This window comes from Netta rufina (genome assembly GCF_964035555.1).
Source record: "Netta rufina genome assembly, chromosome: 5".
Taxonomy (NCBI): Eukaryota; Metazoa; Chordata; class Aves; order Anseriformes; family Anatidae; genus Netta; species Netta rufina.
Window position 1 is genome coordinate 29,301,626 of NC_140128.1, and position 17,164 is coordinate 29,318,789.

The 17,164-nt window shown below is 38.7% G+C and overlaps 1 protein-coding gene across 1 annotated transcript in view; it reads right to left on the reverse strand.

Annotated features, from left to right (window-relative positions):
• Window positions 1-17,164, reverse strand: part of COX16 (cytochrome c oxidase assembly factor COX16) — a 44,505-nt gene that overhangs the window by 8,583 nt on the left and 18,758 nt on the right. Inside the window, exon 3 of the mRNA XM_084288354.1 lies at window positions 4,061-4,123. Coding sequence (XP_084144480.1) covers window positions 4,061-4,123 — 63 coding nt within the window. The remainder of the gene's footprint in view (window positions 1-4,060; window positions 4,124-17,164) is intronic.

Here is a 17,164-nt window from a genome sequence, read left to right on the forward strand (position 1 = left end):
AATTCTCAGGACAAACATTTACATGTTTGTCCAGAGCTAATGTTGACCTTTTGTGATCTATCAAATTATGAGGAACAAAAACCTGCTACATATTCATATACTTTAAGTCAAGAGAAGGGTTCTCTAGCCTGGCTATGCACAGAGCAGCAGATTCATTCACTTCTCCAATGCCAAGACCAACAGCTCACAACCACCTGAAGAAAACATTTTAAAGTTTTGTAGATTTGATATTCCGTAAGACAGAGAACCCATTTTTGCTTGCTGTTATGTTCAAATGATGTTCCTCTCTGTTAATGATGGATTTCACTTCTAGTTTTAATATCTTTTTTAATTATTTTTTTATTATTTTGAATATCTTTGTTGTATTCAAGAACTCATCAATAGCTACTACTTTTTTCTTATGAAGGTGTATATATACACACAATGTAATCAACATGCTTTCTTGAAAAAAACCTGAAAGATACATTTTTATTTTTTTTAACATTCTGGCATCTTTCCATTTTTTTATTTTTTAACATTTCCAATTTTTTTTAACAAATATAACTGGCTATTTTAACAGGTACTTTGCTCTCCTAATGCGCCCTGCTTAACAAGTAGTACTAACAGCTCTCTGCACCTGCCTGGCTGCACTTTTAACTACTTCAATACTTTTGTGTCACTTGTACATTTGGAATGATTTCACAGTTTCTTCCAGATCACTGAAAAAAGTACTCAATATTGCCTAGGTACATCAACTTGTCAGCTTAAAAGAAAACTCTCTGATGTCCTTTTATCAATCTTCTCTACTTTATAACTTCTCATTTGCTATTTCCATAGAAATCATTTTACATTTATAATTTACATTTTTTTTACCCCTCTGCCTTCAATTCCCATTGGTTAAAAACATATCTGATTCAATCCTAACTGATTTTTCCATTGTAAAATGTTAATTCTGTAGATTACTAATACATTCCTTTTGAAATTGTTTTTATTTGCTTGAAAAACCCTAAACAATTTTTTGTCTTAGGGTCTGCTGTAACTGATTGAGGCCACATTTTTTAGTGTACTAGACCATTATTTTCACAGAAGTACAGAAATTAAGTGCTAGAATCAGGAATGTTAATTTGACAACGCATTTAAACCAACGCAAACAAATGTATTGTGATTGTTAGACATCCATGAGGAAGTCTGTTACTCACCACAAGAATCAGTCCTTTATCTCCCTCTTTCAAACAATATTTTTGTGCTTTCAGATGAAATACTCTAGGCTTCGGTCACAGGTCAAGCACTTGACATTTTTTACCATGTGTTCTACAAGGCACAGCTCAGCAGCAGAACTACATTCCCATTAGTACCCGTGTCACTAGTGGACAGAGCCAAGATTTATTAGGCAAAGGGGAGCAGCAAGGACTAATTGGCCGTATGAGGACACATAAGCGTGTGAGAGGAATACATAAACAACAAAGAACACATGCAAAGGCAGCTTGCTCCTTTGGCACATCCTAAGACACAAGATAAATAGCATTATTAACAGATTTGAGATATGAGAAAAGCAGTATGTATTATACATGCAAATTCACTCTTGCTCAAAACAAGCATACTTTCTGGAAACAGTCCTCTATGAAAAAGGTAAATTTTGTACAGTTTGAGAGAATAGTATTTAGTAAATCAGAAATTAAAAATGTCATAACGTTAATTTCCTCATAGCAAATTGGTATCTACTATTACATCTTTACATCTTTGTTCATCACCATCATGATGAAGACCAAGTGCAGATTTCAAGATTTGAAATATAAAAATTGTTTTTGGCTTTTGTAATAAATCATAAAGATGTATGCTTTAGCAGAAATTATGACATTCCAAAAGAATCTGGTATTTATTCAACATGAGCATTTCTGTAAGGACAACAGGATAATTTTAAAAGTCTTGAGTTGGAGGGGCACAGGCAATGGACATCTGCATGCATCACGCAATCGTGCTTCCAAACAGCTGGCATGGTATCCTCAGTAACAGCTGCAGATATAATGCTAATAATATTGTAAATAATGCTTCACATATCAAAACAGCAACTTTTTTTTAAACTGCCCTTGATCTCTTACTATGTTATATTTAGTAACAGCCACTAGTGTAATCCTCCACTGTGACCTAAATATAGACCTGTAAGATGTTCTTAAGAGCTGCATTTTTGACAAGTAAAGGAATAAAGATGAGGTGGGAAAAAAAAATGCTATACTGGTACAGATGAGGTCCACAGAAAACTGCTCTCCTAATGTCAGCAGTATCTCTGTGATTGGTTAGATTTTGTGTACCAGAATAGAGAGGTAATATTGATTAAATTTGTCAAAGACTCACACAAGGCCTGTGGAGTACATGCCTGACTGCTGAATTGCTCCTGATTCCACCAGATTCACTAAAGCAAGAAATGAGCATGCCTAGTGCTTGCAAGTTGGTGCCCATAGTAAAGTACACATTGAGATTAGAGTCAAAACAATAATCTGAATCTCTTCTAGTTGTGTGGAAATTCAAGCCCATTTGTTTTGTTGAACTGCCCTCTATAACACCCAAGCACTACTTTGGAAGAGCTGCAGCCTGGCAACTCTCTGTGGTTTAGATTAAGAAAAAGTAAGATTGCTTCTGTCACTTCTGTCCATCAGGAAGGAGCCTCATTACCCAAGTAGGGTTGTAATATGTTGTTATGCTACTCGTATTTTATTACCATTGATTTCTCCATAAAGCGGATCCATTTATGGTCATTTAAATATTATCCTTCAACTATTTACTTATCTTGCTGGAAAGAAAGCTAACCATATCTGAATACAGATCAGTTGATTTTGTGGTTAGGTAGTGAGTTAAACAGAGGGCTGTGGTTTTTTTTTACAGCTTGTGGTTCTTCCATATAAATAAATCAGAATAGCCTTATAGTACATTATATGGGAAGTGACATACAGAGTAACGGCATGGGCGATCAGAACTTAATGGATGTGTACGTTTTGTGTTTCCAGCTGAGCTTCCCACATGTACTCAGAGATCAAATATTTGTATTTCCAACACCATACAACACAGTTCTTTGTAGAGTGAGGATGGCCCAAAATTATTTGCAGTAATGGTAGAACATTATCATAAACCTGGCAGGTAGGTAGATGTTCTGCGAAATTACATACATAAAAGTGCAAGAGATAAATTTTATTTTTATTTCAGAGACAAATCACAAAAGGGTAACGTAATAGAAAAGTTTTATTAGCAAGACCATGTACTACCATTTAAATACTTGGGTATGAGAGCTATGGCTGTAATCACAATCAAAATCTTGAAAGGCCTGTGACAGGAATGTAGTATGGGAAGACAAAGAAAAATCTGTGATCAACATAAAGACCACAGGGATAGATAACGTGTTACCTGCATATTTGATCCATGTAATTTAAAAACATTAAAAATCATCAGAACTATTTCTAATCCTTTATTTCTGGATACAGGGAGGTTTTTTTTCCAGTTTTCCTAACAAGGTTTTTCGTAGGCCTGTAGTTTTCTGAAACTTCGGATATTAAACTGGCCAAAATAGCTGTTTTGGAGCTCGGTAATCTTTGAAGAAAGTTGTTGAAAAAAGAAGGAAATATTTCTCTATAAAGTTTTCTGAAATTACGAAAAAGTAATGGCAATTGTTTGAAAGCTACGGAGAAGTTTTAAGAAGCAAGAAATAGTAGCAGGCAGCACATCAAGTACGTTGCTCTGTACTTCAAGCTACAGATCATCAAAATCTATGTGGTAGAAGTGTTTATACATACATATTCCATCTAAGTCCAACATCAGCTCTACTTTTATAGACTAGGTAAACCACAGCCATAGTGGAATTTATTTGTACCACTGTACTTGACACCTGGACATCAAAGCAAAGCTGTGTTCAGAAAGAAGCACTGCATGTTCAAAAGCCTTTCTTTATATAAAACCTTGTTTTTATTAGACATCAGTGAGTCAAAGGCAGATGGCTAATCTAATTTTAGATAGGGACAGATCCACCCCACCAGTGGCCAGAGTAATCAAGGGTAGCCAAGGTTATGAGCCCCAAGCAATAGATTTATTTTACCTCATATTCCGATTCCAGCGTCACATTGTTCTGTTTTAATTTTTCTTTCAATGCAGGATCAACCTGTAAAACAAACAAAAATATAGCAAAAAAAAACATTTGTTTTTAAGAGCTTCTAAAAGAAATCTTAACCTCAGATAAACGAAGTATTAGTATATGTAAATCCTCCTCTACTCTAAAAAAGTATACGTGCTGTCTGTTCAGACACCAGTATGATGAACACAGTGCAAGAATTGGGCTCAAAAGAGACATATCAACAAATCAAAAAGGAAACACATTTATAATTAGTCATGTGCTTGCATTACATTTAACATTTAAACCTGTGTTTGGTTTGGCGATTTCAAACCAGTCAAAGCCTTAACAAACAAAAGAGGACCAGTAAAGAGAAAATTGCCATCACATTACATATTTTACTCCTGAATGGTATGTTCAGTGAGTAGGCACACAATACACTCTGCTTTACAAAGTCTATACATGAGTCACACTTCCAAATTTCAGGTGAATGCACTGCTCCTTCCTAGCTTTAATTCTGTACCAACAACACTTGTGATTCCTGCCACCTTTCAGGTGGTCAAAGAACAAACCTAAGAACAGAAATTTGAGTGAACCACAGAGGATGAATCTTACATAATTGAGCCCGAAGGAAGCTATAGTCATCCCTCCCCTTGCTAATTCTGTCTCACACAGGCCTTAGAGCAGAAGCAAAGGAGAAAAAACTAGCATTCTCCATCCTCAGAGAAAGTGTTTCATCTTCTCCTCAAAGAGAAATCAGCCAAATATGCAGTATTCAGACACAGTCTTTAAGCTAATCAATTAAAATATCAAATAAATCTACCATGACAAACCATTCTCATTTTTAGACCTTAAATGCAAGCAGTGCTAAATGAATCAGATGTGTAAGGGGATTGGTAATGTATTTAGTTCTACATGTATGGTTCACTAGTCCAACTATGACCAGCTCAATGAACAAAAGTTCTTATTCGTAATTTGCTGCTTCTTGATCTGAAAAGTACTCAGTTGTCCCCGCCACTGTCAACTTTGAATGCCTATAAGCAGTCTAGAAAAGAAAAAGGAGAGAACACAAGTTATAGAGCTCTCCCGGGCTACCTTCAGATCCTGCCCCAAGAAAAGCATGTGAAAGTCACTTAGCTCACGACCCTTTGTGGTACTCAAAATACATACGTACCATCTACAATGAGGGGTATTGCTCTGAGAAATTTCCCTGGGCCATAATGCCCCCCTTGCTGATGCTAGGCAGCACGCAGCATGTGAGACCTCTGTTCCCAAGCCTGCTCAGACAGCCCAGCCTCGCACCACCCGTGCATAGCCAGAGGGTCATTTCCCTATCCACCCAGAGATCTGGCCTCAGCAGCACATGCATTTGCAACCTACAAACCCATTATAGTCGGGAACCAAGACGTAACATCTAAAACATTCGAAGTTTGTACAGGATGCAGCTCTCACATCCTCTGTAATAACAACTTCTGTAAAACAGGATATTGACCCCCTATATCAAATAAAAAATGAGATGCCACATCTCTGCCTTGGTATTCAAGGACTCCATAGGACTGCCCTTCATTAAAGACAGATTGCCTGCCTCTTTCTGTGACCACGACCTCCAACAACAGCCATGCCTCATTAGATCAATGAACCCATCCATCACACGTGCAGAAACGAGACCTCTTCGGGCAGCCAGACACACTTTGGAGCTTGCTTTCACAAAGATAAGAGTGATCACGGACCTCAGTGTATTCAGAACTAAATGCAAACGCTATTTGTTATGCTTAGTGTTCTCACAACACACACATGGGGAAGGGGAAATAAATGATGCTCCAGCAGGTGAAAAAGCAAGGGAGTTTTATTTCCTCCTATGTTCTCCATTTAATAAGAAGGCACCCAAGATAACACAGTAGGAGCATCATTTTTACTTAATTAACCACGGCTATAATTTAGCTTACAAAGGCACCTCAATATTCCCTTTATCAAGGTTTACTTTAGCAATTTTTAGTGTGTGGCGTTTGCACGGCCACATTTGTATAAGGTAAAGGGAAACAAGCAGTGAAGTTATTGCCACTTCTCCTCCAAGTCCTTCTGTCCTCATACTTCCTTGTGTATTTGTTCTCCTCTGCCTGAACACAGGGAGAAGACTACCTAAAACTGAAACCCAGCATCCTGGGACTCATAGCTGTCTCATGCTGTAGCTGTAATATTGACAAAAATGCAGAAATGAAGGAGGTTAGTTTAAATTTCTCTCTCTCAAAAAAAAAAAAAAAAGTTATCTCATAAATGAGAAATGAAGAGAAAGTACTTTCTTAGAAGCACAAATTTTATCTAGCAAATTAACTTACTGAAAAAATAGCAGTTAAACCCCATCTTGAGGGGAAACTCTGCACACTTGCTGGCAAGCTCTTAATATTTACTATACAAGCACACCAAAGACTTAAGTCCAATCTGCAGAACATGTTATTTTGCTTCAAGTTGCACAAAAATATCAGGGAGCAAATATGTATTTCCTCTTGTCTTTACCATTTTTGTTCTGTACATACTTAACCATGAAAAATAATTTGAACACCCTTGACTCTGCAGAGAAACTGAGTCATGTGCATGTTCCAAAGCCTTGGTTGCAAACCCCCGCTTTTCAGTTGCCAAATCTAGACAAATCTAGGTTACAAATCATTTTTAGAACCAGCAAGGCAGTTGATGAAAAGTATGTTATAAAGCTCTGTTCTCGCAGTGTTTGTACCATGCTGCACTACCCTTGTGGCATTACAAGAACAAAAAGAGGAAAGCAGAACAGTCCTGCTTTCATTCTGACCAGGCAGACAAACATCGGTAAGAACCACGATCCCAGATCATGTTACGAGAGCTGATGGGGGAAGCACACAAAGCCCAAATGCCCTCACAGCCTAGCACTGTCCTCTGCACCATAATTTAGGAGGCAGGAGGAGCAGAAGACAATATCCCTTTACACTAGGGGACTACTGCTTGTCAGGCAAAATCTCAGATGCTCCTTTAAGATCCATTTAAATTCAGGCTCTGTCACTAAATACAGAATTCAAAGACCCATGTTGTTCTTTTAATTAGTGCATAATTTTTAATTAAATTCTTACTGAAAATCTATTGGAATACTTGATGCAAGTATTTGGACAGCTTTCATGAGAAGCCATCAGCAAGGCCTGGATACCAATACTGAAAATACCATTTTCCAAGGCAGGCTGACCCCTCCCTACTTCAATTGTGTAGTACTTGTAGAAAAAGTGAGTGGAACATTCTCAGAGCTTACTTCACATCACGTCAATCGGAAGTGCAAGGGCAAGTACAGACAAACCTCAAAAAAAGTTTAAAAGTTATCGAATTAGAATTTTGTCCCATTTTTGTCTCCCATTCTTTCAGACTTACCCCTACTAAACTTCAAAAGGTTCTCAAAATTCTCAGAGAGAATGACTTTAAAAATACTCTTAGGTGACTAAAGGTAATATGGGTTAAGCCCAAAAATATTCTCAGAAATCTTAGTAGGCAGCTATTTGAAGCTGTAAGCACCTTAAATCCTTTTAAAACGTGGCCATCACTTCTCATTTTAAGGCTGACATTTTGGGTTTTCCATTAGAACCAGCTGACGTATTTCCCTCCAAGCCAGACCTCTGGGTGCACACGAGGAGCATCACGGCAGAACGAAGCACGAATACCTTGGGCTTGCAGTCCTGACCAGACCAGGGACTCCTGCAGCATGCTGTGAAAATCTGTTAGCCTCTCTTCACTCTCTTGGGTAAAGAGAAATTTTTATTTGTGACACAAATATTTCTGGTATATTTACAGACCTGAATGTGCTGCTACCAAAAATTCTCTGCCTAACAAGTTTGCGCTGGTCTTCAGTGACCACAGTACATTGAGGTTTAGAAGTAAATAATGTAGACAGAGAGCAACTGAAATCTGTGAATGTCACCAATTTTACCTCAAGGATATGTAAAGGATAGCTCTTGCACAAAGAAGCCTGGAGAGTAACACCACTGTCCCCTTTCAACACTGAGCATGGGAATACGAAGCAGATTAGCAGCATCGCTCCCATTCAGCCTTCGGAAAGGAGGAACGGGTTGATTCATGCTCTGGTTTTCAGGGCAGCATCTCCACCACGCCTGGGTGTGCAACTTCAGTAGCCCACCTTCACAAGCAGCCACTCTTTCAGTTACAACCATTATGCTTTATTTGTCTGTATGTACTTACTATTTGTAGCCATGGGTTTTAGTACAAGCCAAGCCTTGAGTACATTACATGCTCTAAAATTACGGGTTCCCTCGTGCTACACAACGAAACTGTCAGGAGACAACCGTGTCATGAGGGGAGGACTGCTTTTAGCAGTCTCCTCTCACATCAGTCTGTACAGTACATTGTATACTCGTGTCCAGACCAAATATTTGTACACCAAAGTCTTACAAAACTTTCCCTCTAACAAACATTTCCAGAAGACAGTAGATGTTGATACCCTAAAACAAATAAGTTATTTTTACAAAAACTTGAGTATCCTTTCTTACACCCTAACCCCCACAAAATAATATCCCACTAAAAGATTTCAGCTTTTACTTGGAAAATGAGGAAGGACGATGGATTGGCTTTAATGAACGTGAATTAAGCCTCCTCCCCTCCGTATCTGCTCACACCAGCACAAACAGATGGGACACAATTCTCCTGCAGCATCCACAACACAGACAGTCCACAGAACGACTGTTTACATGAAATTCTGCATTTTGTTCTCCCCACCCATTTTTTAAATCAAGCATCAACCAGCAGTACCACTTTGGGCCATCCCAATAAAACATCTTCTTTGAATACACTTATCACATGCCTGCTCCTCCAAATGGAAAATCAGCAATCTTGTGTGGATCAACTTAAATCTTCTTTTTGAGAAGAGAGTCCCATAAGTTGTTACAGAAGTCTATGTCATAAATATTGCAACTTGTGGTTTATGAGCAGACTGAGAAGCTGTAGACAAGGCATAAATCCCAGGACTCGGGCAGTGCCACATAAAAGCTAAACAAAGTGTCATTCTGCTGAATGAATTAAGAAAATAAAGGTCAAAGCATAAGTAAGAGGAAAGTGCAAGAGAAAACATACTGTTACATGCAACTTCATGCCCAGCATTCTTTAACTACATTATTCCTAATATTTAATACATGAAAAAACACTTGCATAAGGCTACTGCATAAGCTTAGACAGGAATACTTCTGAATAGTGGGCAGACATCTGAGATCAAATCTACAACTCAGGTTTGTGTCCTTTGACTCTTCCCTAAGATCTGCATAGAACACAGACAGTTAAACAAAAAAATATTTCATCCAGCCTCTGACAGGAATCAATGCAGACATTTCCAAAGGAGCAATATAAAAATCTTATTACAGCAGCAGTTCCCACAGTTATGGCACATGATGTGCCAGTGATCTCTCAAAATCCAAATCTTCTACTTGCTTCCAGATGGATTAAAAAAAACCCTACAATCCCAAACTCTGGACCACACATTTTCACATAATAATGCCAAGGGAAATGCAAGCTATTATGTTAAAGGCTAATACAAAGATGAAACCATCCCCTTCATCAGCAAGCACTTAAGCATATCTAGATTTCTTCATGTAAGATCATCAAATCTAACAAGGGTTCTCTAGCTCTCATTTCCGAGAAAAAAAGTACTCAAGCACTTAATCAATGATTTGTATGCTTTCGCATTCTGCTTGATTTTGCAGGTGCACATTTACTTATTTGATTTATAAAACGTAAATTAGTGCCTTAAACCCTGGCTCTGTACACGCTACCATAAATTTCATTTCACACTAAAATTCAGTGCAAAACCCGTTCTTTCTGGTAGAAAACAGAGTATTCCAATACAGGAAATTAAACAAACAAACAAGGCCACAACACTAGAAGTAACAGGAAGACCTCTTTTGTGTGTGTGAAAGGTTCCTGCAAAAAAATAGGCATCTTGCTGTGTGCATGAAGATGAATCAGTCCCAGGCATAGACCCAACCACCTCTGTTATCACCTTGAGGTCAGAATGACAAATATTTCTGGTACAGGATCTCAAGGCCAGCACTCCTGAGCTTTGCTGTGTCTTAGTTCCCCCGATAGCTCAAGTACAAGGGGAGGAACTCACCGAGTATTGTGTGCAGTTATTCCTAAATCTCATTTTTAGCTCCTTCAGAACAAGAAACAAAAGTGTAAGATCTTCCAGGTGAATTGGAAAACCATGTTTAAGACTCCAGCATAAACTACACTATGCAAGAAAGACAAAAAAAGGCTCAGCCTGCTTTTACAGTCCAAGGATTTAATGTTTTAATCTATTAGCAAAGAAAGAGGTGAAAAGCAAGGCAATGGCATTCACCTCTGGGCCACAATGCAAACCGGTGGTTGCTAACAGGAGATTTTTAACCTGGAAGAATGGAATTGCAAAATTTGTTGAATCGGCTATCACAAAGCATTGCCAGGGAAAACTGCATGAGGAGTAAGTCATCTATTTCAAAAAATATTAAAATAACTTCTCAAGGTGCCTTTGTGAAGCCTCTTTAGTATGCTATACCTGGCCTGTTACAGCCACTTAAACACTGTGAAATACAAGACCCAAACTAAATGCCCTTAAGGTATGAGTCCAGAAAAAAGGAAATGCTACAAAAGCAGTACTTAACAATTTTCCTCAAAGTGGGTATAATTTATGAAAAATACATAAAATCTACTAAAAAATTTCAACTTATTAAATATGGGTTTCATCATACCTTAACTTACCTGTGGGCACTTTGCAATGTCCTAACAAACCTGTCAAAATTCCTTACAATGCTTCTGCTGTTAATATATATTTGTCATTTACTTTTTAGAGTGTGTTTTCTGCATATTTTGTTTAGTCCATCACCATGTTAGTTATTATTAATACTGAATTAACTAGCATATTCAAAAAGCACGTCCCATTCTAACCTGAAAACATTGATCTCTTGCATTCAGAGTCGTATCTTTACTGACAGAAGCAAAAGCTTTCATACTGAATAAAAAATGCACAAATATGAAAGGAACTGGGAAAACAGCACACACGCAGTTTAAGATTTTCCTTCCCACTCTCTTACTCATATGCTAGCCTTGGACAGAATCAGCCTCTTTGTGGTAACTCTAAAAAATAGGAAAATTCCTTAAGTTTCTGTTAAAAGCAAGCAACTTTAATATACATTTTCTTCTGCTGACTCGAAACATTCATCAATATTAATATATATGTGTAGGGTTTTAATTCTAAAAATTGTATTTTGTTATGTTTTAGGAGGCCACTTTCACAGACAATACAATTCTCAAAACTCTCCGTAAGTACTGAAACAATGTCGACTTTTTTTTTTTAAGGCAATTTTAACAGAAACAGTTTTGGGAATTCATTGTGAACTTAGCAAATTTGCTTTGGTTGTCCTGAAACTGCAACTCTGCAAATAAACTATGTTTTGAAAAGAAAAAAAAAACTACCGAGTTTTAATAACTGCCATCCTAAATCTCCATGTTCTAAAGGAATTATTGCCTTTAAGAAAGCTTCTCACTCTACAGCTTACATAGCACTTAAGTAAAAATACTTTCCACACTGACATCTAGTGAAGTTTTACAGTAAAAAGAAAAATCCTGTTCTATTTTGCACCCACAGAAAGCTTTTCATCTTCCAAATTAGCCACATCTCAATTACTAACTTATGTATAAAAATCACTAGAATTTGTAGCACATTTGTACATTAAGCACTCTTTTATTTTAAAAGATATCTTGCCACTATTTTTAAATAACACATTTACCTGCCAGAGTCCCAGAAATTCTGATGAGTATATTTGAGGAAGTTATCATTATAAGATCTGGGGCATATTAGAGGAAGTTAAAGATAAGATCTGGGATAATTAAACTTAAAACATATCTAATAAAGTTACTGTTTTTCCATTATGCCAGGTGAAAATTGGAGAGCTGGGCGATCACCAACCGCATGAAGTTCAATAAGAGCAAGTGCCGGGTCCTGCACTTGGGACGGGGAAACCCTGGCTGCACGTACAGACTGGGCGATGAGATGCTGGAGAGCAGCCTAGAAGAGAGGGATCTGGGGGTCGTGGTAGACAGCAAGTTGAACATGAGCCAGCAGTGTGCCCTGGCAGCCAGGAGGGCCAACCGTGTCCTGGGGTGCATCAAGCACGGCATCGCTAGTAGGTCAAGGGAGGTGATTGTCCCGCTCTACTCTGCGCTGGTGCGGCCTCACCTCGAGTACTGTGTGCAGTTCTGGGCACCACAGTATAAAAAGGACATGAAACTGTTGGAGAGTGTCCAGAGGAGGGCTACGAAGATGGTGAAAGGCCTGGAGGGGAAGACGTACGAAGAACGGCTGAGGTCACTGGGCCTGTTCAGCCTGGAGAAGAGGAGGCTGAGGGGAGACCTCATCACAGTCTACAACTTCCTCGTAAGGGGGTGTCGAGAGGCAGGAGACCTTTTCTCCATTAACACCAGTGACAGGACCCGCGGGAACGGGGTTAAGCTGAGGCAGGGGAAATTTAGGCTTGACATCAGGAGGGGGTTCGTCACAGAGAGGGTGGTTGCACACTGGAACAGGCTCCCCAGGGAAGTGGTCACTGCACCAAGCCTGTCTGAATTTAAGAAGAGATTGGACTGTGCACTTAGTCACATGGTCTGAACTTTTGGGTAGACCTGTGCGATGTCAAGAGTTGGACTTGATGATCCTTAAGGGTCCCTTCCAACTCAGGATATTCTATGATTCTATGATTCTAAAATCTGCAGTTCCCATTTCCCAGTAGGTGTTCTGATCAGTTGGATCTTGTTGCTTAAGGTATTTTTTCAAATCTAACATATCTATTTGTAGAAAACAAACAAAAACACCATAAAAGAAACATGTCATACTTCCAATATTAAAAAAACAAATACTGTAAGACTCAACAACAGCTATCAGAAAGCAGATCCCCAAGCCCTCTGGCTATTATTGTACTTTTAAGGGCTAAACATCCAACACCAAAAAATGAAGCCATCCACAACTTTACTAAGTTCAATGTGAATTATGAATGAAAAACACTTTAATTCATACACTTAAGATATTATTAATATCTTAGGCAAGTTCTCTCTCTTCTCTATGCAGTATCTGCAAAGCTTGTATTCATTCCTACATTCTCTCCATAATCAATGAAGAAAGAAAGAGTCCTTTGGGAATACCTAAATTAGCCTCCTGCTCTGAATCATCACAGAGGATGGAAGGCTGTATGAAAAGCATGCGTATTCTTTGAGGGTTTAAAAGTGGACAGACTGTTAAAGAGAGCCCATGAATTTGTTGGCCCCAGAGCTGTCAGTCTACCCGCACAGGGACAACAAACTCAAATGCCTTCTACCCTCCTGAAGCTGCCCTCCAGGGAGGCAAGACACACTCTTACACCAGCTACAATGTTAATTTCGGCACTCATTAAAGGTTCTAAAAGCAAAGTCTCATTTTTATGCCCCATCAAACTAAGGCAGTTAAGAACTGCCTGACACAACTTACAGGAGGCTCAGTGCTGACTCCAGGGAAAATATATCGCCTATTGAATCACAAGCACAACTATAAATGCCTTGTGCAGTGGCAGATTTTTGAAGAGAGACGGATTATATGTTTTCCCTTCTCATTAGTGATTGCACTCCAGACAAGAGTTTGGGTTCTGCTGTTTCAGACTGCCACGTAACCCGTAGCTTGGAACAGAACCAGTTGACTTGAGACTTTCCAGCCTCAAAACACAAAGGGGAAGAAAGGAAAGGTGCACTCAGAGATCACACTTAAAATGGAAAGATTCATTCCCAGGCAAAGTGTTTTCAACACTCCCTTGGTAAAAAACGTTGAGATCTTCAAGTCAAAAGCAGCAGAAAATCCTGGTCTAGGGACTGGGACCTCGGTACTTGAGCTCCAATCTGCTGAGACCAGTGCCATCAGCTTCACAACAGGAGTCTGGAAAGCTAGTTGTCTTCTGGTGCTTGAGGGAGGTGAGGGGGAAAAACAGCTGGATATTAAATATGTTTTGGCTAAAAGCTGCCTGAAGCTAAATTACACACTTGTAATCACTTCAATTGCAAGGCAGAAATACTAGTAATTAATTGTGTCAATGTGACAGGATTTAAAACAACCAAACAGAATTCTTGGTACTGTATAAAATGTAAAAATCTGAAATCTATCAACATTTTATAAACTGAAATTAGTTCCACTTACAATGGCAGCAGAATGAGTTTCTCCAGTTAATAGCCTCCTCTTCATCTGAATCTAATCTTGACAACAGAAAAGAAACACCATAAAGAATTATGAAATGGAAAAATGGCTTCTGTTTAAAAATGAGGAACTCAGAATACTTGCACTCTATTTCATATTTTGTCACAGAGAAGCTCAGTAATCTGAGGTAAAGCTGCCAGATGTCCAGCTTTCTCCAGACGCAGCCTTTTTTTTCCACCCAGAAATTCTGTCCAGACAGAAAAAAAGAGAAATTTGGCCATTTGCCTGGAATTTCCAGATGCTGGGCAGCATAGTCATGCAGTAGCTCTGACGCGGTTGCTAGATGCTTGGAAATCCTGCAGAATGTGTGTGTGTGGTGGGACTGTCACACTTCCAAAGAGAGTTACCTTGTGTGCAGCTGTGCAGAACATACCTAGCATGCTGCATTTACTGAGTACTCCTGAGTAAGATACACCAGATAGGATCCAAGTTCTGTCCTCAGTTACCTGGACAAAAAAAATGAGCAAGCCCTCACATGAAACATTCACCCTACAGCAATATTCTAAGTGCACCCACATGCATACATACACAAGAAATTTGGAACAGCACATGGGGTCACCAGGGTATTTACTAGTTCAGGACAGGTAACATAACAGTGGTCATATTGCTGCTACACACATCTCAGGATTCAGAACTAGACTTACAGGGACCTAGCACCCGGTTGCACAGCAAAATCCGCAGCATGAATTAAACTTGGAAATTTAAAAAAAAAAAAAAAAAGAGAGAGATTGAGATGCCTAGAAGGGGGATACACGCTAGGCAGCAACTGGAGCAGCAGTAACTAGAGACAAACAACAGGAAAGGCTGAAGAGCTTCCCAGAGAAATTAAATGTGCCTTTAAACTCTCATAAACATCCTGGGCAAGGGCCTTCTGACTGAAAAAGAAGGTACCAGAAAACAGTCATACTTCTACAGGCATTTTGCATGAAGCCTCATAGGTTGTAATCATCAGCTCACCTTGCTGAGATCACATTTCACTAACGCAGATTGAGAAATATCTGTTTAATGGAACCTAAAAGATTTAATAGATGCCAAGCATGCAGCACCCTGAAAGCTCTGGTACCAGAGAGCTTGGCCAAAAGCAGAGTATTAGGGATATAGCAGATTTTCAGTCCAACAGTGATACACAGACAGATATGGAATGGAAATTTTAGGGAAAAAAACCTTTAGATCTAGACAGATATTAAGCCCTTGAATCTTTTATGCATAGTGGGAAAATTGAGTTAAAGACACAACACCTCTCTGCCTCTCAAAGACATTTTTATATCACTCAAATAATGTCTGTTAATGTATCCTTACAAACGAGACACAGCATGACATCCTAGCATCCTAGGTAGAAAAAAAAAAACTGTCATTTCTACACTAGTAGTAGTCATTGCATACTCAAGCACTAATAGGTATCGGCTTTCCTTCACAGCAGAAACCTATGGAAAAAGCTTGACGAGGGTTTGGTGAAATAATTTATCATGGAAACTCCGAAGATTATTATTTAGAGTCTGTGGCCAAACTCAGCATCATTAACAATAAATTTTCACATTCATTGCCAACAAATATTCTGGCACAGTATTACCAGACTGAAACTAAATATTCATTAAAATAAAAAAAGTTATTTCAAAGTTAAAAATTAGTACCACTTTAATTCTTCCTCAGTGAACACATATTGCCAAATAATACTGTTTTAGTATCATCATCCCATCTCGATTTGATGAGATTTCCCCAACTTTTAACAACCGTAGTGAGGTTCTGAGCACCCATTGCTGTTTCAGGTAATTAGTATAAGTCTTCTGGTATTGACAGGTCTCCTGGTTTCATAAGAACAGGATAGATAGGCTGGGTCTCATTTTTCTTCAACTAGAAACATGATGATGTGAAAAGGGCAGCTGCGGGCAATACATTATCTCCAGGCTGTCCTACAGTGCTTTACGCTGTTTGCGGTGACAATAATCAGTGGGACTAGGTGGATCCAATCACTGGAAGCCATTCTAAAACATATACACAATGTCAGCCTCAGAACGGAGCAACAAAACTGTTACTGAGCATCAGGCTGACTACATAGTTGGCTTTTGGATTGTTAATATGCTAAACCAAAAGGATGTCTGAAAAAATGAAAATATACGTGCCTGTCTGGTACAGCAAATTCAGCAAGCACCTGTTTATACATGAAGTGGGAAAGTAATCTGAGCTCAAGCAAAATGGATTAGTTTTTCCTGAAATCAATGAAAAATACATGAAGCCCAACATTAGCAGCTGAACCTCAAAATCTTCAAGAACAGCATGGATAGAGAGAGCTTATTTCCATACAGTCCCTCTGGACTGAACCGAAACAGCAGAAAACTGATGTCTGAACATCTGGTAACACCACAATACAGAGCATGAAAAGCTCTGCTACCCCTTCATTTCTGTGCCATATTGTAGGACTGAAATTACTACCTTGGATAATTCTGAACCACGGTCAAAAGATGTAGCAATTTCCAAATTCTCCCTGCCAACAGGGGCCAGGCTGCTTCACTTAACATCCAATTCTAAAACCCTCCACTAAGCAGGCCATGCTTGAAAGCAAGGTCTGCTTTAATTTAGCAAAATGTTCTTCATTACATAAAGACAAATGACGGGCAAAGATTTTTTTTCTGCTATAAGCAATCATAAATGTACGCCTCTTTGCATTCTCTAAAGAACCAAGCAACACTTCAGTGTTTTATTTTCTTAATTTTTAGAGGACCTAGGGCCAAGCTCTTTAATTAATTTAGTCTCTGAAAATCACCTAAATCAACTTACACAAGGAAATTAGCCAAATTAGTTTGTCTTCATTAAACTTGTGACTCAGGCCA